The sequence below is a fragment of the Colius striatus genome, chromosome 5, assembly GCF_028858725.1.
Source record: "Colius striatus isolate bColStr4 chromosome 5, bColStr4.1.hap1, whole genome shotgun sequence".
Taxonomy (NCBI): Eukaryota; Metazoa; Chordata; class Aves; order Coliiformes; family Coliidae; genus Colius; species Colius striatus.
The window spans coordinates 55,371,053-55,398,155 of NC_084763.1; the positions used below are offsets into that span (position 1 = coordinate 55,371,053).

The 27,103-nt window shown below is 42.9% G+C and overlaps 1 protein-coding gene across 2 annotated transcripts; it reads left to right on the forward strand.

The window, feature by feature from the left end:
• The first annotated feature begins 936 nt into the window (after positions 1 to 936).
• Positions 937 to 27,103, forward strand: NMT2 (N-myristoyltransferase 2). 2 transcript variants are annotated; one of them, XM_061997184.1, is made up of 12 exons: positions 937 to 1,137; positions 9,408 to 9,543; positions 12,323 to 12,467; positions 13,677 to 13,795; positions 13,895 to 13,986; positions 14,093 to 14,209; positions 14,825 to 14,995; positions 16,011 to 16,119; positions 19,578 to 19,748; positions 21,434 to 21,601; positions 22,775 to 22,912; positions 23,127 to 27,103. In XM_061997184.1, the coding sequence occupies exons 1-12, from the start codon at positions 1,028 to 1,030 to the stop codon at positions 23,145 to 23,147; spliced, it is 1,497 nt and encodes a 498-aa protein (XP_061853168.1). In that variant the 5' UTR covers positions 937 to 1,027; the 3' UTR covers positions 23,148 to 27,103. The 2 variants fall into 2 exon arrangements, with proteins under 2 accessions (XP_061853168.1, XP_061853170.1); XM_061997186.1 differs by having other exon boundaries at positions 12,323 to 12,425.

Sequence of the window (27,103 nt, forward strand, 5' to 3'; positions counted from 1 at the left end):
CATCTGCTTGGCCAGCGAGCTCTTTTACTTGACCTGTCACCTGCAATAGCGTCCACCACATTACACCACCTTAAATAAAATTGCAAGAAGAAGTCCAGATCGCCTCCTTAAATAAAAAATGAGAGGAAGCAGTTATGTTCCTCACATCAAATGACTTTGAAGAGGGCAGTGGGGATAAGGAGAAACAGCAACCACTGCATACTATTGTTGTGTTCTAATGTGATGTTTGGCAACACTGCCAAACCAAGCACTCAGAAATCCTGAATCTCATTCACAAATCTCGGTATCGTCCTGAAAGTCACTGGAGTTCAAATAATTAATGGATGCTCCTCTTTTATTTGTTTTCCTAGGTTCAAATCAATTACCATTCAACTGCAGCTTTTCTGGCACTGAGATTGTGGAAATACAAAAGGCTTCGTGAAAACAAGAAGTGCTGCAGGAATCGGTGCCCGCAGCCGGGCAGGGGGGGTGGCCACGGTGGCTTCAGCAGCGTCTACCAGCTTCAACTTCGGTGTCGAACTATTTATGGTGTGAGAAGTAAACCCAAGGAGCTGACAAAACGCGCTCCGAAGCTGCCGAGGCCCGCCGAGCAGGCCCTCCCCTGCCTGCAGGCCCCGGCCCCAGAGCTGGCCGCTGCCGCAGCTTGCACCTCCATCTCCCCTGGCCGCGTGGGCTACGGGCACCTGAGGGCCGCAGGAAGCAGGGGCCGGGCCCCGGGGCTGTATCGCTCGGGGATGAGGGATCATGCCGGGCCGGGCTGGACGCCAAGCCCCCGCCGTGCCGCATCGCCTGGCCTGGCCCGGCCCCGCCCCGCCGTACGCCCCGCCACGCCACCCGGGTCCGGGCCGCTCCAGGACCCCGCGGCGCTGCGGGGAGCGGCCCGAGAGCCCCGGCGGCCTTCGCCGCCTCCTCCGCCCGCACTGGGGAGGACAGCAGCTAGAGGGAGCTCCTCCGGACTGCATCTGCCCGTGCGCCCCGGTTCCTTTCATAGGCTCCTCCGCCCCCTCCCCTCCCTCCTTCCCCCGTGATGGCGGAGGACAGCGAGTCTGCGGCCAGCCAGCAGAGCCTGGAGCTGGATGACCAGGACACCTGCGGCATAGACGGCGACAATGAGGAGGAGGCCGAGCATGCCAAGGGGTAAGGGGCGTGCTGCCAGCCGGGCGGGAAGGCACCTTTCGGGGACGCAGCCACCCGACTCTGCCGCCGCGGCAGCGGTAGAAGTGAAGGTGCCGCGGAGGCTGCTGTGTGTGCCGAGCCGGGCCAGGCTCCCCTCGCCGCCCCGCGAGGCCCCGCAGTGGGTTGGAAGGGGAGCGGGGGGCGTGCGAGGCGCGGCTGTCAGCCGGCGGGCGGCCTGCATGGCGCGGCGCGGCCCGGCGCTCCTCCGCGGCGCCTGCGCGTGTGTCGCCCGCGGCCGAGGGGGCCCCGCCGGCGGCACCTCGCGCCTCGTTACGGGGCCGCCTTCCTCCGCGCTTCTGGCAGCTGCGGGCGGGGGAAGACCCGGGCGCCCGGCCCGGCTCCCCTCGCTCCGCCGCGGGTGGCCTCCGCCGAAGGGAGAGACGGGGGGCCGGGCCCCCGGCTTGAAATGAGGGGAGAGACGGGGCTGGCGCTTCCCCGCCGGACGCCGGCCTTATAGGGAGGGTAAACCCGGTTTTGTTATCTGTGCTTTCTCAGGATTAGGCGGCGGGTTTGAGTGTGCTTGAGCCGCCGGCAGCCCCCGCAGTGGGTGCCCCCGCGCTCCCCCCGCGTCCCGGGAGTCCGTCCAGCCCCCGTCCGTGTCGGTCTGTCCTGCGACGCTCCTCCTCTGCATCACCTATTGTCCAGAAGGAGGTTTTTGCCCCTAAATCCGCGCGCTGTAGGGAGCAGAGCGCTTGTTTTACCGGCGTTAGCTGGAGCAAACGCTCTTGTTCTGGCCGTAAATCCTTCTCCGCGCATCCTGTGCCTTAAACCTTCCCACGGCGCTGCTCGAGGGGTGACCGGAGCGGCAGCGCTGGGGCGTGCGGCCCGGGCCCCTTCGGGCACAGGGAGCCGAGGGGCCTGCCTTGTGTTCCGCAGCTAGAGAACTTTGAGGCAGAGAAGTGGGAGGAACGTGTTTTAAAATTCGACTTCGTGTGCGTTTACTTTTTTGGAGAGATTGGAAAGTGTGATTGCAGGAGAAACATTTTGTTGTCACGACAAGGAGTGGCCGGAGTAACCTAAAATGGAAAGCGGCTAATCTATACACCGCCACATCTTCCCCGTGAGTTTCTGATTCATCTGGCTGAGAGCATTTCTGTATCTGATTGATAATGTACACTGTTTGTAGTAACCTGCCCCTAGGATTTGCTTGGCAACAATCAGCTCTGCATTTTAAATATGACGTGAGATCTAAGAGACTTTGGAGGGCTGACCTGTCTGAAAGGCAGGAGGTTAGGGAAACTACGATGCTTGCTGCTCTGTCAGTGAATTCATGGCCTGCACACTAGAAGAGTTATGTCAAAAGTAATTGTATTGTAAATCTGGCATACCAATAAGGGTCAAAATAGTGGTTTAGGGCTTGTGTTTTGGTTGTATAAATATACCACAGTTGATGATCCCCAAATATGTAAAAGTAGCACCTCTAAGAGCAGAGAATATTTATTGCTTTTCACAGGAGCCAACCTGACATGCCAGGTGAGATTGCTCAATATTCGAGTGATGCCTGTGTAGAATTATTTCATAGCTTATTCCTAGTCCAGTTTCCTTCCCCGTAGTGTTGGTGACCGAGCTGTGGCTGCCCTCTGCAGTGTAGCTGGGCACGCAGCTACGTGCTCCGGCTTCTCTGACAGCCAGTGCAGAAGCAGCATGTGAGGAGCAGCCAGGGAACAAAGAATTGCACTTTGGTGTGTTCTGAATCGCAGCTTGCCGTTCTACTCCAACTTGAGTCGTGCTGAGCTCTGAGGGGCAACCGCTGTGACTGCAGGCTGTACTACCCTTCCCCAAAACCTGTTTTGGTTGAATGTGTTTTAGTGATTGTTTCAGAAAAGCTGCTTTATCTTTGAATAACAAAGCAGATGCTTCCAGGTACTATGAAGTTTAATTAAATCAGTGGTAGATCATTCCATTAGAAAAAGCCTCTAAGCGTTAGTATCAGTTTTCTGTCCTGTTTCTGATGCATGAAGTCCAATGTTGGCTTTTTAATTCCTTTATTTTCCTGTAATCTTTGTGAGTCTTGTCACTGTTGGCAGGTTGAAGTATTGAAACAGATTCCATCAAATGTAAACAAAAATCTTACATTAAAGCAAACACAAAAATCTACTGTTGATCTAGGAGATAACCTATGGTGATAGGAGCCCAATTATTCCCTGTTTTCTCTTTATCTTACTATATTAATTTTTGAGGTAGCTGTAAAGTTTTATTTGAGCTTTTAGATTAGGTTTTATATACCTAAGCAATTTATGAGCAACCCTGCTACTTGAGACTATGACTGTGTCAACTAACTTGGTAGATTCTGAATGGTCTGCAGTGCTGCCAGTCAGTATTTGATCTCATTCTGTTTTAACCCTCACTTTTATAGGAGACAGAGTATGTTACATGTCAGTCTCTAGTAGGATTGCTTTGTAAATGAAGTTACTCTCAAGCTTTTTCTTGATATTTGAAAACAGATCCTTATTTTGACCACCAAAAAACATAGTTTGTATATAGACATGCACCCTTCTCGTTTTATTTTTTGTGCTTAAGCACTGAATGACTGCAGCAGAAAGTAGCATTTTATAGCTCTCAGCTGGGCAAATGTCTTTGTCCTGTTTCTGCTCCTGTTTTTTAGATGCAGGATTATGTATGTTGTGTGACTCATTGCTGTTCCATTCTGTGTCTGCAGCCTGCTCCTGCTAGATGCATTATGCTGTACTTAAGTGTTGTTTACAAAATAGCTTTGTTAGCATGTATATAGGAAAAAAATGTCTTCATTGCACCTGAATCCTCTCTGCTGAGCTTTGTAAGACCCATCAGTTTGTTCTGAATAGCTCTTTATGCTCAGTGGCAGAAAGGTGTTGGGCGCAGAACATTTGGTTAAACAGATGAAGAAAAAACATGACCTTTAAACGCTCCCCCCCAGCCCTCACAAATTATTTACTTTTAAGGTTTTATTAGTATAGTCCTTTGATTATTGTTAAATGGCAACTTTATAACCAGCACTACTGTTAGATTAAAAGAAATACAAATATTTATAAGGTACTGGAGGCACTACTCTGTAAACCTCACCTGCTAAAAATCTTGGAGTAGAGCCTTACAGACTTGAAGGGGAAGGCAGAGGAAGCACACAGACTTTGGAGGACTATCTGGTGGGTTATGTTTTAAGGCATAGCTGCTCATTTTCATGCTCAAAAAAACTTGCATTTCCAAATATCAAAATTGTACAAGTGAAATCTTAGTCCAGAGAGGTTAGTAATGGTAGCTTGCTAGCAAGAAGGTCCTGACCAGAAGATTCTCTTGAAAGTGGTGGTAGTCTAATGCAGGATTTAGCCTTTTACCTTTTGCATCTAGGCCTCCATTTTTCTATGCACCAAGGACAGCCCTAGTGTAAACAATGCTGCTTTAAAATCTTTTGCAGTCTTGATCAGATACATGAGATCTGTTTTTTTTTCTTTTTGATCAAAAAATGTCTGTATAACACCTTCAGAAACGAAGTTTTGCAACCTCACTTGCTCAAAGAGAAAAATTACTCCGAAGGTGAAAACCCCTCACAGAGCTAGGCCTTTGCAGCTTAAAAACAGCTATCTGAAGTACATGTTTGGCTTTAAATTTGAGAAATTGCTAACTTTAAATTCCGTGGAATGGTAATTTTAAACAGATGTTGATATTTCAAAAAGCTCTTTCTGCTGAAGCAGACTTTAGTGCCCAAAAAAAGCAATTAAAATAACACTGACGAATATGTGCTGGTAAAGATAATCTCAAATCAAAACCAAGGAAGCCAAAACAGTTTGAAACCACCTGAGCAGGATAACTGTCATGCTCCTCCCAATTGTTCCATGTTTGCTTTTCATGGTTTTACTCAAGAGCTCCATGAAGTAAGTCTCTGCCTTTGCAATAGTCCTCCCCAAATGCAAGTAAGTATCCCCGTTTTTCAGTGGGCAAAATAACCCCCAAACAACGAGCTCATGCATGGAGAAGCAAGTCTTTTTTCACATTTATGCAAAACACCAGATGTGTGTGCATAAGTGGAAAGGTATGTGGGTGGGATCATTCATGGGCTTGCATTTGTAACTTGCAGACCAAATCATAAAACTGTGGGCCTAAGCGACTGTCTCAGTCGTACCAACAGCCTGTTTCTGTGGCAAGGTTCAGTCTTTCCAGGGCAGAACGAGGTCTTTTGGCTCTTCTTTTGCCTCAGCTGAATATTGATTTGCACATTGCTTTTGTGCTGGCCTCAGTTCTTTCTTGTTCATCGGACTGACAAAACCATCATCCTGGGATGCAGTTAAAAATATCTTAGGCCATGCCTGTGTTTAGATATGCCTCAGCCTCAGTGTGTAGGCTCACCCTCCTGTCAGTGGAGTGCTCCTGGTATAGGCATGTCTCTACTAGACTGACATAGTCAAAATCTTCCCCAAGTCTAATACTGGATATTTTTCTTAGTATAACCAGCTGTGGGTTGTGGTGGGCTAGACTAGGGCAAACGTGTTGATCTGATGTTTCCTGACCTGGCAGCTAGATGTAGTGTCAACCAGAGCTGCATATCCTTTTCCTGCTGCTCACGTGGGACCTGTGCTCTTGAGTTGTGCCGCTTGAACCTTAGCAGGGTAGTTCAGCAAAAGGGGTTTAATGCTCTCATGGAAATGGGAAACTTATGTTTTGAAAGAGTGAGATACTTTTCATGATGTCATCATATAGCTTTATCTGACAAGGAAAGATTCAGATCTTAGTCAGCACACAAGAACATTTAATTAAGGGAGAAGTTTTTAATGGGAGTCTTTGCTTTTAATCTTGTTACTTTTGCGTATCCTTTGTGCTGTCACGTCCAGTGTAATTGCTGCAAGTTGAGCAACAAAGTTCCTCAGTTCCCAGCCATTCTTACTCCCAATTTTAGTGCCTTTCTGTTCTTTTCAAGGGAGAGTATGAGAAGGACAAAAAAATCCTGAGATGTTTTGGTTTTTCTTTTGCCCTGATTTGATTGGTATAGAATCATAGAATAGTAGGGTTGGAAGGGACCTTTAGAGATCATCTAGTCCAACCCCCCAGCAGAAGCAGGTTCACCTAGATCAGGTTGCATAGGAACATGTTCAGGCGGGTCTTGAAGACCTCCAAGGAAGGAGACTCCACAACCCCTCTGGGCAGCCTGTGCCAGGGCTCCCTCACCTCAACAGTGAAAGAGTTTTTTCTTATGTTTAAGTGGAACTTTTTGTGTTCCAGCTTCATCCCATCACCCCTTGTCCTGTTGCTGGCTACTATAGAAAAAAGGGATGTCCCAACCTCCTGACACCCACCCTTTAGGTACTTATAAATATTAATGAGATCTCCCCTCAGTCTCCTCTTCTCCAGACTAAACAGCCCCAGTTCCCGCAGCCTTTCCTCATCAGGAAGATGCTCCAGTCCCCTGATCATCTTGGTGGCCCTGTGCTGGCCTCTCTCCAGCACTTCCCTGTCCCTCTTGAGCTGAGGAGCCCAGAACTGGACACAGGACTCCAGGTGAGGCCTCAGCAGGGCAGAGTAGAGAGGGAGAAGAACCTCCCTTGACCTGCTGGCCACACTCTTCTTGATCCATCCCAGGCTGCCATTGGCCTTCTTGGCCACGAGGGCACATTGCTGGCTCATATTTAGCTTATTATCAATCAGGACTCCCAGGTCTCTCTCTGCAGAACTGCTCTCCAGCAGTTCAACCTTTACTGGTGCATGGGGTTGTTCCTTCCCAGATGCAGGACTCTGCACTGTATCTTTTTTTGTAACTTGTGTTGGACAAACCTGTTTACTTAAAAGTTTCTCCATGCTGCCTGCTGCCAAATCTCTGGGTTGCAGATGTGCCTTAACAGTTGCAGGACAAGTGGATCTCTCTTTAAATCCTCTTTTTACATTCTATTGGACTGAAACAGTCCTTAAAAAAAAAAGACTTAACCAGGAGACTGTGCATAAATAACTGCTCTGAATGGCCCTCCAGTAACCTGTCAGACAAAAATACCAGTTATTTATTTTGCAAGAGGCACTGTAGAAGGTCTAAACCCAAAGGTCATAAGCGAGAACTGGAATTTCAGAGGTTTAAAACAAGAATTAGTACTTTCAAGTGCTGTGTGTATTTTACAGCAATTTAATCCCATCTTTCCCTTTCCCAGATAAAGAATGTGTGTTTCTATATGAAAAAAGACCTTGATCTGGTCAAAGAACAAACTAAGTTTAACTGGGGATGAGTTAGTAAAGCTTGGCAAAGCTGCTTTTTCTCCATAGCTGCCCAACCTTTTTTGAGTACAGTCCTTCATTATTTCACCAAACCAAATAAAACATTGACCCTCAGGTAACCCTGGTGAGCAGAATTCCCCAGTGGTGTGATCAGGGCTGGCTCCTGCAGAAAGGCAAGAAGTGAGCTGCAGTAGTGACCTGGGTGCAACTCGTTGCTTGCTGAAGGTGTCTGTTTAACAACAGTTTGTGGAAAGTCCCAGTAGACTTAACATTCAACAGCAAAGCCCCTGAGAATCGGCTGAAGAACACAGCAGCATCAGTTGTTTGCTGTATGTGAGATGTTAGATGAAAAGGCAGAAGTTTGTGGACAGGCTGAGTTAGTAGAAGAGTACCTCATGAAATGAATCTTATAACAAAGGCGATACCGCTTTCCCCACTGTTTTTACCTCAGTTTTGGCAGAGGTGGTGAAGACCTAGGTCTGGTACAGGTTTGCTTTTTTACTGTCTTGTACTTCTCTTGCAAGGCCTCTGGGTCTGTTCTGTTTTTAAATTTTGTACAAAATGTCAGCTTGGTATGTAGGCCTTCAAATAGATGGAGATTGGATTGTTTTTTAAACTGAGAGGATGTACATTGTTAACAGAATTCCCCAGGTGACCCGGCAGTATCTTCATCCCACAACAGAAAGTTTTCTTCCTACTTCACTTACACCACTCCGTCTTTTGTTTCTGCAGACTTCTAGGAAATACTAGGAATTCTTTTCTCTCTTCTGCATGTTTGATCTGCTACACTGGTTTCCATTAAGTATGTCCTTGTCCTCATCCCAGAGAGGTCTGTACTTGCAACTCTCTCTCCTCTTTCTGTATGCCTAACTGAACTCAGTGTAACTGTGAATGTTAAGGACTTCTTTGGGCTGATCTTTCACTACAGGCTTTTCTAGAGAACAGTATTGATCTCATAGAAGTGAATCTTTGTTTAGTTGAATGTTTGATTAGTTGCAGGCTTTTGGCCTCCCAGTTGGACATTTGGGTGTTTTCTTGCTGACTTTAGCTGTGAGAAAGTATAGATGCAGAGGCTGGGCATTTTAACCTTGGAAGTGAGCATGTTACTGTGGATAACGTAGCCCTTGCAAACATGTTAGTTTAGTTTAGTTATGGTCTTCTGAGTTCTTTTCCTTATTATTTACCAGTATCATACCTGACTTGTTTTTCCCTCCAGAATTAAAATCAACAGTTGCTTATTGCATTAGATATTTGTTTTCCAGTGAAAAACAGCTATGTCCCCCAAAGCCCAGCAGCTGTCTTTTGGTTTTGCTGGGAGGTTAACCTCGTGAAGAGGGTTTGGTGTTGACTGACTCATTGCCTCCTTACTTGCTTTGTGTCTGAGAGTTGCCAACGCCTCCCACACTTCACCAATTCCTAAACTAATCTTTGTTCTATATCTTGATGATTTGTCAAATGAGAGTCTTCTCAAGGAAGAAAGGAGTTGTATTATCAACAGTCAAAATATGTCAGAATATGCAAGTGTGACAGATACTTTGTTGTTGTGGCTTTTTTAAGTTCAAGTTGACTGCATTGTACTTATTTTTTTTTTAAGCACAAAGATTTGACTGGTTTTGTATTGTTTCTTACTGAGATTTCAGCAAGACTTTCATCCGTGCTTAAGTTAGAAAGAAAATATTCTGAAAACAGAATGTTTTTGTTTGGACTCTTCTCAAATTCAGATGTGTCCAATGGTTGAGCACGAAGGGTGAAAAAATACCAGGCCACTAATAGTCACTGAATTTCTAAGGAGGTTCCTTTCCTCAGTTCTGGTACTTTTGACACTATTATGTCAAAATGCCTGATTGTCCTGGGATCTGAGTAAAAAAACAAATCAGAAAGCACTTTCAGAAAGTTTTTTGTGGATGCTCTCGTTCTCCTTTACCTCCTTTTCTCCTGCCTTTTCTTCACATTGAAACTTTTTCATATTAAAATGATTTTTTTTCCCCCCCCATATTTAACTTTTAATTTTAAGCTCAAATATATAAATTTTTCTCATTGCACATTCTCTGAATCTCTGGCAGAAGTCCTGGAGGCGATTTGGGAGCGAAGAAGAAGAAAAAGAAGCAGAAGAGAAAAAAGGAAAAACCAAATTCTGGAGGCACCAAATCAGATTCTGCGTCTGACTCCCAGGAGATTAAAATTCAACAGCCTTCAAAAGTGAGAGCCTGGTTCTATTTTAATTTATGCTTGCTTTCCAAGTTAATTTTGATTTGTGTGTGGCTTTTTATAAAAGCAAGTTGATAGTTCTGCCTTAACACATCAGAATTAAGCAAATGGTTACTGTCCTGAATAGAGACAGAAGGAAGGTAAGACCTGGTGTTCACAGGGTGTATGACGTTAGCTGGAGAGTCATTGTCACCACAGTGGAGAATGTGCAGAGGAGGTGTTTTGTCTTTCTTCTCTGGGCTGCCCAGCTCAAGAGGGACAGGGAACTTCTGGTGAGAGTTCAGCACTGGGCCACCAAGATGATCAGGGGACTGGAGCATCTTCCTTATGAGGAAAGGACCTGCTTCTGCAGGGAGGTTGGACTAGATGATCTCTAAAGGTCTCTTCCAACCCTTACCATTCTGTGATTCTATGAAAGGCTGCAGGAACTGGGGCTGTTTAGTCTGGAGGAGACTAAGAGGGGATCTCATTAACATTAGTATCTAAAGGGCAACTGTCAAAAGGATGATGGGACCAGTCTTTTCCTGTAGTGCCCAGTGACAGCACAAGGGGTAACAGGTACAAGCTGGAACACAAGAAGTTTCACTGAAACATAAGGAGGGAACACTTCTTTCCTGTTCAGGTGAGTGAGCTCAGGCACAGGCTGCCCAGGGAGGCTGTGGAATCTCCTTCCCTAGAGGTTTTCAAAACCAACCTGCACAAGTTCCTGTGTGACCTGATCTAGGTGGACCTGCCTGAGCTGGGAATTGGACTTAGATGATCTCCAGAGATCCCTTCCAGACCTTACTATTCTGTGGTTTTCCAGCTGTTGGAACTCAGGCTAGTGACAGCTTCGGCACATGGAATCTTTATCTGCAGTAGTTACACTTGGAAATAGATTTTGTGTTTGATGAAGTGCCTTTAGTTTAGCCACCATCTAACTTGGCTTGTACAGTATAATGCTGTTTCTTGGCAAGCATCAGCAGTAGGGAGGAAAGTGTACTTGCTGTGCTAACCAGAGTCTCATTTGGGCAAACAAGCAGCATACCATCTTACAAAAAATGCAGTACTCTCTAACGTGAAGATACAAGTTGAAGAAACTTTCTGCCATCTGAAAGGCCTCCACTGTAAATAAGAATGTGAAGTTATGCCAGAGGATATACAATCTTTCTGGGCTTTGTGATTAAAAAAAGCATTATCTGTGTGCTTTTGACTACTGTATTCTGAATGAACCTACAGTTTGTATCTCAAGAAAAATCTGAGCCTGAGAACTGAAGTTTAGTCTAGATAAGAGGAGACTGGGATGGGGGGGGAGATCTCATTAATATTTACAAATATCTAAATAGAGGTTTCCAGCCTGTCAAAGCAGCTTCAAATAGCAACTTTGCAGTCCAGCATATCAACCATTCTTCCCAACTAGGTATTGTCTGTGAACTTGCAGAGAAAGCACTCTTTCACGTTGTATCATTAAACAGTATTGACCCCCTGGGGTTCTCAGAATCCTCCTCCTGCCGTTCTTGAAGATGAGTGTGACATTTCCCTTTTCCAGTCATAAGAAACCTCCATCAATTGCTTTTAAACTAAGTTGATGTCAGTTATAGTAACATCAGCCAAGTCCCTCAGCAGCCTCAGACACATCCAGTCTGTTCTTGTGGAACTGTGCATGGTTAGTGTGCTAAGTGGTCCCTAACTTTCTCTCCTGCTGCTGTTAGTGGGTGTCTCACGGGCTGTGCTAGAAGGCATTAAAGGTCTGAGGTCTAATCTTGTCACCAAAACCGTGGCAAAAAAAGCATTCCATACATCAGGACTGTCTCTTGCTGTGAGGAGATATTTCCCCTAAACTGAAATGAAATACAATCACTCTTCTTTCTAATTCATGTAGAGTTCTATGTAGGTTTTCCTTGAGTTCCATTAAAGGAAAACACAAAAGTGTGGAAAGCAAACTTCTTAGCTTTGGAAGGAAAGAAGGTTCCTCCTAATGTCCCCAGCCACGTTGTATTTAGTACCAGAGCATGTATGTATGACTTCATAAGGTACTGATAAGGTTCCAGAATTTAGTGGCATTAGAAGTATCAGGCCAGTGTGTAATAAACAAGTTGATATTTAGTTGAGAAAAGTAATTTCTGTCACTGTAATCCAGACCTAGAGATAGGGGAGGAGGGGAGGGTTGTTATACTTTTCAAATAAAAGCTGAAAAGTCTTTATAGAAAAGTTAAGTGGAAGGTTGGTTTATTAGGGGCAAGGCAGTTAGCTCCTACATATGATACAATGCAGAAGTAATAATAGGAAGCTAATAGAGGGCAGGTACAATATACCTGAGGTTAAAAAGTGGCTGTTGAGATACTGACCTGTAGTGAGTTTAAGTAGCATTTTATACTGTACATCTAAAGTACAACTTGAAGCATCTCTGTACCAACCATGGCTTTAGACTGTTAGACATTAAGCCACCTGCTTTTTGCTGGTTGATTGTATTTTACTGGAAGGTGGGCAGGGAAGCAGAAGCTTGTTGCTGTGATACTGGTATCCTGCCTTAATGCTGCAGTATTTGTGCTGTAAAAAAGCTGAAGTTTCCAGTTCATTACAAGTGCTACTCAAGACTAAGTATTTTGTGAAGTTGCTTGTCTGTTGCCCACTTAACTTTCCACCCTCCTGCCTTTGAAGGTTATACTTAAAGTAACCACGATGGGAAGAGTGTATGAAAGTATACATGGAAGTAAAATAAATTAATGTAATTGTACAACTTGTTCAAAGTAAACATACTCAGTAAGCTTTCTCTTCTGTTTGTGTACAGAATCCAGCCATACCAATGCAGAAGCTTCAAGACATCCAGAGAGCAATGGAGCTGCTTTCTGCATGCCAAGGCCCAGCAAAGAATATTGATGAGGCTACCAAACGTAAATACCAGTTTTGGGATACACAACCTGTACCTAAACTTAGTAAGTTTAAGTTGACCTGAGCATAAGACCTGCCTTGCTGACCACTAAAAGAATGGGTGCCAGCTGTGTGGCCTGTTCTCTTGTTTGGATCTGCTTGAGGGTAGGAAGCCTCTGCAGAGGCGTCTGAACAGGGTGGACCGATGGGCTGAGGCTGATTGTATGAGGTTCAACAAGGCCAAGTGCCACCCAGCAGTTGAGCCACAATAACCCCAGACTATGCTACAGGCTTGAGGCAGAGTGGCTGGAAAGCTGTCCTGCAGAAAAGGACCTGGAGGTGTTAACTGGCAGCTGGCTGAATGTGAACCAGCAATGTGCCCAGGTGGCCAAGAAGGCCAACAGCATCCTGGCTTGTATCAGCAATAGTGTAGCGAGCAGGACCAGGGCAGTGATTGTCCCCCTGTACTGGACACTGATGAGGCCACACCTCAAATACTGTGTTCAGTTCTCAGTCCCCTCACTACAAGGACACTGAGGTGCTGGAGCATGGCCAGAGACGGGTGACAAAGCTGGTGAAGGATCTAGACTACAAGTCCCGTGTGGAGATATTCAGAAGATATGTAGATGGAGTGCTTAGGAACATGGTTTAGTGGTGGATGGGACAATGTTAATGGTTGGACTCAGTGATCTTAAAGGTCATTTCCCCAGGCTGATCCATAGAAGAGGAATGGCTTCTGTTTATAGCTATATACCGAAGGACTGGAGTTGTAAAGTAAGGGAGGAGAAGAAAGCATGCTTCATGTAGGATTTTAGGAACAAGTCTCATGTTTCACCAGCATCCCTTAAATGCTCTTGCTTTGCCATGCCACTACTCCCAAGTAATCCTGTTGAGTTCAGGTCTGTTCAAGTTAATGGTGAACAGGATCTGAGCCATAGCGTGTTAGCTGTGAGTACAATGTGTTTCTCATGATGACAGTGTGGAACTTGTGACTGGCTAAATGCTATGCATGTGCTGGTAAACTGCTGTCCTGTGTTTCATAACACAAGGTATCACTTGAGGTAGAGTAGTTCTGTACATATCTATAGCTAGTCATTAGTCTGGATGCAATTAGTGAGAAGAGGTACTACAAGCTAATACTACTGTTTTTTTGCAGCATTTCTTAAAAGCTCCATGTTCCTCTCACATAATTATTACAGAATACATGATTTGAGTTAAATGTCATCTTGAAAACTATATTTTTTGTTACTTCTTTTCTCCTCCTACCTCAAAAGATGAAGTTATAACTTCCCATGGTGCAATTGAACCAGACAAGGACAACGTCCGCCTAGAGCCATATTCTTTACCACAAGGTTTTATGTGGGACACCTTGGATCTTAGCAATGCTGAAGTTGTAAGTAAAACAGTCTTTCTCTGTATCTAAAATCATCATTGTTTACCCTGGTTGATGGGTGTGGATTAATCTTTGGCCTCTTTTTGCTTGTGTTTTCAGCTGAAGGAGTTATACACACTGTTAAATGAGAATTATGTAGAAGACGATGATAATATGTTTAGGTTTGATTATTCACCTGAATTTCTTCTGTGGTGAGTAGCAAGTTCCACATTCTGCTCTAGCTGGAGTGCAAAGAAGGCTGTTTTTATTACATCTTCTTAGGCAGTAATTTGTAATTCTTTCTGTCATTAATTCTAGGGCGCTGCGTCCTCCGGGCTGGTTACCACAGTGGCACTGTGGGGTTAGGGTGTCTTCAAACAAAAAACTGGTAGGATTCATAAGTGCCATCCCTGCAAATATTCGTATTTATGACAGGTAAAATGCACCATTACTTCTGTGTTGGTTAAAAGAATAACACAGTGAAACCAATGTACAACTGATACCCATTCCCATAGAGAACTTGACTATAAAGAGTTAGAAAACTCCTGTGTAGGTAGCAGAGACTTGTTTTTTTCCCCCTTCTCTCCCCAAAAGTTTCTGAGTCCCTCACAATGAGGACTGGTAATACATATTTAAGGAATTTTCTTATTGATAGATGATACAGATAATATATAGACATTTTTTTGCCCTAACTGGAAAGTATTTAAAGGATGGATAGTCGGTTAGCTGGACTTGCTTGGCCAGGTCTTCATACACTGACAGTCATAAAATATTAGTGATACCACGTAGAATGTGCTTGGGTGCCGTTCTGCATCTTAAAGTCAGTCTCACTCAAGCTCTGAAACAAAGCACTTAGAGCTTACACATTGCATGATTTACCATTGCAGTCACACTGTCCTTAGATTAGCATCTGTTGCAGAGGTACTTTGTCACAGGCCAATTTACCTACCTCAAGTTCTTCTGCCACCACATGGAAAACTGCCATTATGCAAATGAAAATAAGCAACCTGCAACTCTTTTTAACTTTTCCACCATTTCATGTCCTTCCAGTGTGAAGAAAATGGTAGAAATCAATTTTCTGTGTGTCCATAAGAAACTGAGATCTAAACGGGTAGCACCAGTACTGATACGGGAAATAACCAGAAGAGTAAACCTGGAAGGAATCTTTCAGGCTGTTTACACTGCTGGAGTGGTACTCCCCAAGCCTGTGGCCACTTGCAGGTAGGTGATGTTCATCATGATAGAACTTCCTATGTATCAGCCATCCTAAACAGCAGGCTGGAAATAATAAAAGCATAGAATTCAATGAAATGAAACATTGTGGTCTTGACTAACCTGAAGGTCTGAGTGTTTGTCAGGGTGGCTTTTGGAGTTCCTGTCTCCCTTTTGTTCTCTTTCCTTTTTTCCTTGCCTCTCAGTGCCTCGGATAAAAGCTTCTCAGACTAACATCTAATTTGGGGTTTGTTTATCATACTTTGAATAGATGAATAAATGCCTGTGCTTACCTTCTGCTGGAAGCCGTGCTAGCAATGCCAGCATTGTATACCTGTGTTTTTCAAGTGGCCTGCTGCCTGACCTGATTGCTTGCCAAAGATGGCAGAGCTTTTCTGGGAATTGTATGATGTGCTTTTTTGAAATACTTTCACCTTCCCTGGAGAAAAGGGGACTTGACTGGCATTTGATAAACTATCACATGAGAAGACTTGTATATAATCAAGTACCATTTCATTCACTTGGAATGGATTTTGTTTCTACTGGGAAAAGTTCAGTTCCAGCAGTATTAGTTCAGCTGTCTGTCCTTCTGAAGGACAGGGTACTTCTTGATTTGAAATTGTCTTTCAAATTGTCAACACAAAGATGCTGTAAGATTCTGTAAGGAAGGCTGAGAAAAAAGTGCCATGCTGTGTTAGAGTAAGCAGGGATGTTCTGTTGCCCAGCCATCTCATGGGAATGGGAGGTGTATGTAAGTATGGTGAGACTGATGAGGCCATGGCAATTACTAACATGTGTAGCCCTGTGATTACTTATTCTGTAACAAAAGATTACTTACTCTGTTTAAAAGCTGCTTCTTGGGTATAGCTTTTCTTTATCTTTTATTGCTCAAGCTTCTTACATAGTACAGGTTTGCTTAGGAACAGGTTTGGAGAGGAGGAGCAATACAAGAAGGTAGGGAACTGGACTAAATAAAGCTGACACTTAAAATATTATTAAATCTCATTATTAATTCTGTTTCCAGGTATTGGCACCGATCACTGAATCCCAGAAAACTGGTGGAGGTGAAATTTTCACATTTGAGTAGAAACATGACTCTACAAAGGACAATGAAGCTCTACAGACTTCCTGATGTAAGCAGTATGACTTCTAGAGAATCCCCACAGTTACTGTGAGGCCCAAAATAACCTTCCATCTGTCTCTGACAGCACAGGCTTTTTTTTTGTGGAAAGGCAGTGCACGCAGGTCATTTGAGAAATACAGCAAGCTCTTGGTGATGAAAAAAACCTTAGGGGCTGTACTAAAGAGGCTTTTGTTGGAAATGTAGATCTGTATGTGGAGAAAATCTAAATTTTTGCCTAAAAGCCTTACAAAATCCAAAGAAAAGAACCAGGAGCCTTGACTTTGTAAACATGTGGGACTGAATAGATGCATAAGACTATTGTCAGTATGATTAATCTGATAAAAGATTGCTGGAACAGAAAATTAACATTTTGTATCTTCAAGTTGTCAGACAATTCCATTAGAGAGTTGGCTGGGTACAGTGGGATTGTTTATCCCACTCGAATTCACAGCTTTTTCTGTTCTGTCAGAGAACGTTGTGGCTCAGCAGAAGCCACTTCAGTGTGTTGTGCACTGGTTATTTGCATGGCCTAGCAAAACATAATATCCTGGCCTTATAGGTTGGTTAAAAATACTTTTTGTTCTTATCGTTGCAGCTAATAGTTGGGTTGGCAAAAAGCCTTAGGATGCATTTCCCTGACAGGACTGTACTATGAAAAAACCCCTCCTTTCTGTAATTAATAGCCTATAGAAATCAGTCTAAGCCTTATGACTAAAAACAATTTCTTTGCTTGTTAAAGACAGCTTTCTATTTGAAGGGATTGCAGAATATAGCTCTGTGTGTTGTTTATATATAGCTGGATGCTGCAGGTTCTGTTACTACTTATATATTTGAGTAATACACTAAGTACTCCTCAGTATAAAGCACGTGCCATGGCTTTGGTCTGAGCTCCTGCTGCTGTCAGAGGGACTTGTTTCCTGTGCTGCCTGCATGTTACCTGTGCCTGCATAGGCAGTTTCTCCCCTGTGTGTAGGACAGCAGTTTTCAGAGCTTAAGAATTAATAACTAAACTAATTAGGTTTTAATCTTGGAGAGCTAAATATAGCTTAGCTCAAATCATGAAGACATTTTTAATAGTCTAAAAAAGTGCAGTAGGCAATTTCAAATCTAGGTTTTGGTGGCAACTGTAGTGCTGTTTCTCATGGAGACAATACAGGAAAGAGAAGAGCTTAAGGAATAAGGATCTTACTTTACAGTACAAAAAGCATAACTACAGAGAATCCCTAGAAACAGCAGTTGTACCCTGCTCATCTTCCTGTATCATAAACCCCAAATATCCATAGAAAGTGTGGAAAACAACAAACACATCCTATCTCATCGATACAAAATAGCTAAGGCAAACATACTGTACAGGGATGTGCAAATACAGAAGAAGGGATTTGAAAATCAGCTTTTAAAACTAAGTGATGTAAGAGTCCATATGCCTCAGCTGTCTTTATTTTTTTAGATTGACTTGGGAGCTTCTCCCATGGAAAACAGAGATTTCATCCTTATGCTAATATTTTTTCTTTAGCTCCTGTGCTTTGGGGTTTTTTTTGAGGTTTTTTTTTCCCTTTCCCTAAGAAAAGGGTTTGAGAGCTGTTGAGGATCTTTATCCCGTTTCAGGCTGTTATCATAAACAGTACTGCCATACAAATGTGTTCATTCAGGCCACACTGTCCTGTTCCTAAGCATCAAAAACCGTTCCTTGCATTTTAGCCTCTTTTCATACCATTGTTGTGACATCATTGCCATTGGGAGCACATCTCCCCTGAAGAGGAATTAATCATTCCTAATCATTTGAGCAGTCTGAATTTAAAAAGCCTTCACAAATAAGAAATACTGTAGTAAATACTATAATAAAGACCACCCTCACTGAAGGCTGTTTGTGCATGTACCTATAGTACAAACAAATAGAGTTTATTTCCTAAGTGTTAAAGCTCTTGAGCAAGGAGTTTTCTGGAAGAAGTACATTTGGGCTGTGTTTAGGATAAGGACAAGTGCATATTTATCTCTGCATGTCTTTTCCTGACTGATTGAGATCCTGAGCCAGGACACTTGCATGAATATATTCCCAGGGCAGCTGGATATGTGGAGCAGAGGAAGACATTTTAGCGCGGTTCTGTACACTTTCTTTCACTTTGGGGCTGCAAATTGTCATTTACTGGTGGCCATTCTGAGTGTTGTTGGGGTACAAGGGTGTTCCAGCCCAGCTGCTTTTCCTAGTGGGATGAAGGCTTTTCCTCCCACCCCCATCCAGCATTAGAAGAGGGATGAAAGCTTCGAGGGAGCCAAAATTAGTCTTTCATGTTATAATTCAGAAGGAGGTTAATGGCATACAAAATGTTGTGTTGATGAGTCAGGTGGATACCCTTACAGATTCAGGGCATTTAAAAGTCTAGGTGTCTTGTTGTGAGGCAAACCATAGTCCTGGGCTGCTCAGGAAAGCAAAAGGCTAAAATGTAATACACAGGCCCAAGATGTGGTTAAACATCCCTTGTTTTTTTTCATCTGGCTGCTGACTCCCAGGGTATGTGAGTAAGCACCTTCCTCAGAGTAATGCCTTTTGAGCAGAGCATAATCAGCTACACTAATTTCAGACTTCCAGTAATCAAGTCTCTACCTGGCTGCTCTTGGAATTGACTTTGCTGTGATTAATGTGTTACGTGCCCAAGTATGTAGCTCAGACAGCTAGAGCAGGATAAATGAGCTCTGAAGAGAACAAGATTTAGCCTCCCTAAAAGGAAGTACTCATGAAAGCTAACAGGGGAGAAAACTTTAATGACCTTTGCTTGTCTAAATATTAATTGCATAGTACTGGAAAGCATTTTTTTCCTCTTCTGATATTTAAAATCAAATAAATAACTTTATATGTTAAAGTTACCATCGGCTTTTAATTTCAGGCAGCTGTAAGTTACAAGAAGCTGTCTTGTTAACAGAATGGCAGTTGTGCCAGTATAGACAGTTGAATTAGTAAGGGAATTTACAAGAGTTCTTATTTGCAAGAGAAATTGTTACATCTAATTAAACTTTATCAGCTGACTTTTCTGAAGTTTGAATCACAGTTGTCTTCAGGTTAACTTCTGATATGCAAGTTACTTTGTGTTTTGCTTCTGTGTCTGGGCCCCAGGTAGTTTAGAAGAAGATAACAAATAAAGACTGACCTAAAAAAAAAAAAGAGATAATACAAAAAGTGTGAAGTCTAGGCTGTTGGCAATGGGATCTCTTTCTCTGGAGAAATGAAGTTGTTTCAATAATGAAATATAAAGATTGAAGCGCCTCAGACTGTCTCAATAATTAGAAGAGAGGGAATTCTGATTGAAAGCCATTTGTAAAATAGCATAATGAATTAGGTGGCTGGGATAAAGTAGGCTAATAATGAATGCATTATAGCAAGTGGAGTGACTCTGCAACCTACTTTTAGCCTTTGCTGTGTATGCAGTTCTCCTTTCAACATATTAACATTTCCTTTCCTTTTGTTACAACAAGGCCACAAAGACTTCAGGCTTGAGACCAATGGAACAAAAAGATACTAAAGCAGTACAAGAATTAATCAACACTTATTTGAAACAGTTTAATCTTGCTCCTGTGATGGATGAAGAAGAAGTAGCCCACTGGTTCCTGCCTCGGGATCATATTATTGACACTTACGTAGTAGAGGTAAAAAAAGCCCTAACTACTCCATCAATGTGTCTGTGAGTGCCACTTAGAAAAGTTCATATCTGTGATTCTGTGAGATCAACATCAAGTTTTTGAAATATAGACAAGCATAAAAAATGTGTGCTATACATAGAACTTGTTACAATTCTTAAGTTTCTGCCATACACCAGTTTAAAAGTCCTTATTTTTAAAACCAATTTGAAGGACACTTGCTTGGACGAGTTGTCTCTTGGTGGTCTGCTTCAGTAAAACACGTTTTTTTCCAGTTAAAGAGTGTGTGTATATGTGTGTGTGACTTTGTGTGTGTTTCTATACATGTCTGTGTATATGTAAAGTAGAGAATAAAGTGAACACCCCTTGGTGCTCTCATGAGTTGCTGTCAGTTAGGAGTTCAATTATCTTGAAAATTACAGTCTTTGTTCACTAACAAGATGGAAAGCAGCATCTGTTCCTGCCACTTACTCTTCTCTCTCCACCCTGTCACCCCCACCCTCCAACCTGTTGTTCACAAGACTTCTTGCAAAATAAGCTGTGCAGGAGTAGCTGAGTGTTTGGCTTGGCAGTCTCCAAGGCATGGTTGCAAGAAAGCTAGTTGAGAAAGATGTGCTCTTTCCTTTGAGTCTATGTTAAATCACTTCTAGACGTCATATGTAGATACTGTATTACTTTGTTTAAAGTGATAGGGTTATTTGAACTCTACTGGGTCTCAATTGGATGTAGAAGCTTAGCAGTGCTGGAGGTGAGATGCCCTGCTCACCAGCTGTCATTGTCCAAGCTTAGCTTTCCACTGACTTTGTACTGAGTCTGTTGCTCATTGGACTCTTCCGTGGCCTACTTCAAGTTATTGTCTCTCCTGTCTCCACTCCCCCCATTATACTCTGTGTAATTCTCGAATCAATATCTTCACTGTTTTGAATGGGTGACTTAACTTTTCTGTTACTTGTTGTGAACTACAGAATCTGTACCTGCTCTAAGGCAATAACATTTTGCATGTCATGGGTTCAACTCTTTTGCTTTTTACTCTACAAGTACTGTTGATTTCATAATCCATGTGAGGTCCTTCATTGAGTTCCAAATAGTGGGCACCAGTCATTCAAAAATAAAGCAAACAAGCAAGGACCAGCATCTGTGTGTTTCCTTTGGCTTATCTTCTTGGAGCTATCAGGAGACCCAGTTGGAACAGGAGTGAAAATGTGGGTAGTTATTTTGTACTCAGCATGTCAGTCACAACCCACATAGTACTTATTTCCCATTTCCTACTAATCTACACTCTTGAAGATAGGTAATTCACACACCCCATGAAGTTTAACTATGAAAACTGATGTAGGATACTTTGGATTTCTGTATCTTTTTGGATGACTACTGGTGTTATTGGAGTTTCAATGTGATTTAGCACTGTTGTCTAGGAAATGGATCGTGCTTGTTGGTTAAGAATCACTACAGCTGACTTAAATATGCTTTGTATACCAGCACAGTCTGTTTTATTGTTTTCAGGCTTCATAGATGCATCCTTGGCAAAAAAATCAGTTTCTTCAAATGTTAGCCCAGGTTACCTGTGACACCATACTGTGTACAATACTGTGCTGCATTTATTGCTGACTTGGTGTAGAACTCCCATGTTAGCCTAACCAATAACAGAGTGGTTACCTCTTGTGAATTGACTTACTGCCTTTTTGTTTCCCTAGGGCTCAAATGGTACTTTAACAGACTTCCTGAGTTTCTACACATTACCTTCAACAGTGATGCACCATCCTGTTCATAAAAGCCTCAAAGCTGCCTATTCCTTTTACAATATTCATACAGAGACCCCCCTCTTGGACTTAATGAATGATGCACTCATTATAGCTAAATTGGTAAGTTGTGGGTTTGGGGTTTTTTTTCCTGCTTCTTTCACAAAAGTGTTCTTAGGAGTGGTGGCAAGGTAATAACTGGCAGCAATTTGGCCATGCCATTGCATTCTGTTTTCCTTTACTGTCTTCGTCTGCACACACAGCAGTCTTTGTTGCAAGGTAATGGGGAACTTGACACTTGACTAAACCCACTGCCTGTGCTCTGTGACTTGTTTTTTTAAGTAGTCCTGAAATGATGAAGAGCTTAAAATGCTCTCCTGCTTAGTTAAGAGGAAAAACATTAAAACTCTAGTTTTTTACAGAGAGTTAAGAATGTTCCTTACTATCTTCTTGGGCTTGAGTAGCTGAGCATGATTGTTTTGTAACACTTTTATCTCAGGATAGGAAGTCCTGCTGACACACTGCCCTTTGTGCTGTTAAGACTTCAGGATCTTGGGACAGGCTTACTTGCAGTTAATTGCAAATAAATAGACTTTTCTATCCAGACCTCCAAGCAAATTCAGCTATTTGTACACTATGATTGTCACTGATGGCTTAACTGCCTTTGGTTGTTAAAGAGTTCCCAGTGAGTTGGGATTTGTGGATGTTTGTGTTGCTGCACAAAGCCTGATTCAGGTATATGGCTGTTCTGAAAGCAAAATGGCTGAGTGGTGAATTCAGGAGGCTGACAAAAAGAGGAGTTGGTACAGGGTACACAAGTAGGGGGAGGGAAAGTAACATGTGAAAGACTGGAGTTCTGAAGACAATGGAATTTCATATGTTTATCACTAACAGTGTGATAAAGGGCTGAAAACCACCATAAGCCGTATTTATGTAGCTTTAGCTGGAATGGGCTACATCTGTCCAAACACTGTATGTGACTGTAAAAACAACAACAAAAAAGCATCTCTATAAGGGTATAATAATGAATAATGCTTTAGGGACTCCTAAGACCTTTACTTTTGAAAGTGGCTTCAAAATTCCTACCCTTTTGGTGATAACCTTCAAGCAAAGTTGTGCCTTGTATGTCACTTTTTATTGGGAAAATTTGTGTGTGTACCTAATTAAAAGGCAAGACTTATCCCCTTGTCTTCTTCTCCACTTAATTATCCTTGGATATTGTGTGAAGTATCATTTGTGCCTCATTTGAAACTTGAAAATGTCAAACTTAAAACCCAAATGTTTTGCTGTTGCCAGAAAGGATTTGATGTGTTCAATGCACTAGACTTAATGGAAAACAAAACCTTCCTGGAAAAACTCAAGTTTGGGATTGGAGATGGAAATTTGCAGTATTATTTGTACAACTGGAGGTGTCCTGGCATGGAATCTGAAAAGGTAAGGGAGAAAAAAGAGCTTCTGAAGTCTGTTAGGTGTGATGGGACATTCAGCTGCACTGGCCAAAATGGGCAGAAGCTTTCAGATAAACATGATCAATTAGAGATGTTAAGACCCATAATTGAAGTGCACTTGAACCTCAAGTTCAAGAACTTGAACTAAGATACTTTTGCTGTACTTGAGCTAAGCTACTGTACTTTTCTTCTTCCTTCAGGTTGGTCTTGTATTACAATGAGGACACTTGTGTTTCTAGAACTCTGAGGTCATCGTTTGAGTTAATTTTGATCTCCATAACTCTCGGAACGGTGTCGTTCAGGAGGAGTTAAAAGCACAACGTCAGTGATCCTGAAATAGTCCATTAAACCTGAACAACCAAGACATCCATATGTGACCAAATTTACACGTTTTCAGATAGATCAGAAGGCCCATGAAACTTTTCTTGTCCATGAAGAGAATAAAAGCACATTCATTTAAGTTTCAAAGCTTAGCTTGCACCTTGATGAGAAGAAGGTATTTTTTTTCCACTCTGTAGAAAAGACTGTTTTGTACAAACTGAACTTCAGTGGTGGATTAGGGTACAAAAATATTTGCTATTATGTGGATGAACTGCTGCATTTCTATTTATTAAGTGGTGGTGTATGTTTGTCAGTGTAACAGAATGAAGGATACAAACTTTGAGTATCTTTGCTTATTTACTTCACACGGATATCATCATTTGGGGGGAAAACCATGGAAGTTTGTAGCTCTCTGAAAGTCCTGGATGTTTTTGTAACTGGAGCAGTATGACAATGTGCTGGTTTAACCCCGGTGCATTTGTTTCTCCGTAAGCAAACGCTGCCAAATCAATAAAAATACAGATTTGTACTTTGATCTTCAATAGATCAGTGGATTGATTTAACAGTATCGCACTGTTCAGTGCAGGTGTAACCTATGTTGCCGGAATGATAATACATTACTGTACTTAATTTACAGTTGTGGCACAAAACCTTAGTTTTTCCTCAGTAGAATAACATCAGCCTGTGTGTAAAACTAAGAATTTTAGTAGTGCTATCAGGATATTTATAGTTTGAATGTTTTCGAGGCTTCTGCAAAATTGCACATACTCCTTTGTCTACTTTGATTTCCTATGAAGTCTGTAATTCTAATGACAAGTATCTTGTGTAAATATGTGTTCATAAATTGTTCCTGGTAGTGTTTTTATCCTGACTTTGGAACAAGAAGTTTTGCTATATATGTGGCTGGTATGCAGAAGAGAAATGCTCTCCCTTCAGTCCTTGGAAGTCTCTGTGCTGCACTTCCTGCAAGGTAGGAGGGCTGATCCTTGTTGTTGGGGAGGAGCTTGTTTCATTCCCTCCTGAATGCTCCGCAACCAGGGCGGCTTCTGAAGCACTTTACCTGCATTCCAGCCTAGTGTCCTAGCTAGATGTGACAGCAGTTCTGTCAGCTCACGGCTGCTGCTGTGACCATGAGCATGGAGAAGAGCTGCAGTAAGGAACTCTTCTAGCTGCAAGTGCCAAATTGTGGTAGTGAAGCCTCTGTGCTGTGAGCATCTCTTGAATGTGACTTGAATATCTCATGAAATGCAAATGTCTGAAGTTTCCTTTTGAATATGCCTGTAAATCTCAGACCAGATTTTGCTGACAATTGAATTCTGTACCTGAAAACATCAATTTAGATGAATTTGTCTGTCCTTCATAACTGCTAACCCTACCCACCTCCTCATAGCAGTGGGGGATTTCTTTCTTCCTGCTCCTTTTCCAGTGTGTGAATGGCTTGGGGCTTGGTTTGTTTTTCTTGTTGAATTGTGGTGGGAGGATTCTGCCCTAGAAACAGTGATGCTTTTTCCCTTGTTGCATTACAGCTCTGTGATGAAAGCATTTGATGTCCTTCAAAGGAAGGGACTGAATGTGGTTTGTCTCATGGGTATGCACCAGCTCGGGGCCTCCCAAGTTGAAAAGGGCCTCAAGGGAGATCTTTCAGATATCTAATGGTGCAGTTGGGCTTTCCAACTTTGGCCATTCTGATATCTGTCTGCTAGTAGCAGTCATAAGAGGTGGTGCAGAGGGAGCTTGGACTCTGTGTGAGGCCTGAGCAGAATTAAGTGCCTGAAAATCTAATCGATGAGGTAACAAGAATGATTTAATCTCATCTCCATCAAAGACTGAAGTTCTTAACTCCCAAAAGGCAGGAAGGTGCCTTCCTGGCTGGGCATTTGCACTGGAGCTTGTTGCAATGAGGATGAGGAGGAGGTTCACCAAGGAGCTTGGTGCATTCTGCTTTGGCTTAGCTTAGCTGCTGCCAAATGTGAGGTGGCACAGCAGCACCTAGCTCTGTCCTCATGGCAAAGGTACTTCCTTCCTAAGACATGATCATGGCCCTAATCCAAATGAGTGGCCTTGAATGCCAGGTGCAAGATGTGCAAGATGAATGCTCATGTTCTCTGCCTTCCCTCCTCTCAAAAAAAATGCAAGCTGAAGAAATGGTAGGCAGAGAATGTCTCCTCTTTTCTCTGAAATCAGAAAGCAAATCCTCCCCAGCATGATCAAATATATCCATGTAGAAGACAGAGCTGAACCTGGGTTTCCTGCAGCCTGCCCTTCTGCCCTAATCTTGCAGTAATTGCACTTGAACAGTGCCATTTGCTTCTGAATCCCAGGGGTAAGCTCTGACTCATTTTCTGGCTCATGCTGCACATTAACTGAGGGGAAGGAGGGCAGAGACATGCTCCTGTAGAAGCTGAAGTGCTGTAGCTGAAAGTGTACTGGGCATGAGGGAAGTGAGTATCTGAGCCTGAGTATTAGGGCAGTTGCTGGAGAGTTCCTATGTTGAGTGCTGAAGCCTTTTGGCTGCTCCTGCTCTTTACTTCAAGTGAAGTGTTACAGCATCCAGAGGATGTGAATCTTGAAGGTGTCCCAGCCTGCACTGAGGCAGTAGGACAGTCACTCAAGAGGTGGACATTGCAGCAGCTCACCCTCACTTCCTAAGCAGGTACTTAACAAAAGGTTATTATCTGCCTGGGTGCTGCTGTCAGCAGCTCCAGGAGAGAGTCATGTGTTACTTCCAAAGTGAAGAGAGCTATAGGCCTGGGCAGGGAGTGAAGTGCTTGGAAGATGATTGCTGTGCTTATGTTCTTTAACAAAGCTCATCCTCAAGCTCTCTTTCAACAGCTGAGATTTAAATGTTACAGTTAGCCAGCATGGGAATTAAATACAGTAGTGGTAGCATGCCTTCAATGCTTTATGCATCCAAAGCCAAAACAAAGGATATGTATGAAGGATGGTGAAGCAAGATTAAAAAAACCCTTCACCTCTTCTTGCCACCCTTAGCCAAGGAGGGCAACAATTTTGGCATTAAATGTCTTAGTTTTGTTTAAACTTCTGGGAGCATCCTGACCACAGCATCACTGCTGCTCTCTCCCTTTGTAGTTGGGATTGTGAACTAAAAGTAACTTCTAAATAACTCCCCAAGGTAGAGGTTAGCTATCTGATGGCACCAGAAATCTGGATAGCAAATCTCTGCAACACAGAAATTCTGTCTGTAAGGACCAACAAAGCAACTGCTGAGGTGTTTTATGCTTTTTTCAGTACCACACTGACTTCTCCTTAAAATGCAGAGCAACAAGTAAATTCTAAGGTGGTTGATTTCTTTTTCCTCTGACTTGCAGCACTATCCCCTTTCCTTCCTACAACACAAGCGTCTCTTTAGGAAACTCTTTGTAGTCCTGAGTAAAGCTAAAGGAAACTCAATGGCATGTTTTTCAGTCTTGCAGTGGTTATAGCTGTCATCTACTTCCATATAGCAGTATATGGCTTATCTCAATGTCCTGCCAAATAACCTTCGGTTCCATTTAGCAATCAAATTGAGTTGAGGTTACATTGTCTCACGGGATGTGTGGTAGTAGTTTGCATACAGAAACCTTTTCTCCAAATGCAGCAGCAGTAATTTGGTTTTGTTCTGTAGTAGCTGAAAATTAAGTTTTTCCTTCAGCTGATGGGACACCAAGGTACTGGATGGAACCCAAGTCTGCATATATGATTGACCAAAGCAAGTTCACTGGTCAGCAGAGCCCGTGGTGGAAGCTCAGAAGGGAAGTCTGCCTGTGCTGTTACAGCTGTTTACTTGAAACATGCATTGAACCAGCTTTAAAAGAGTTATACCGGCATGGACCTTTGTTTAAATAAACTTTCACTT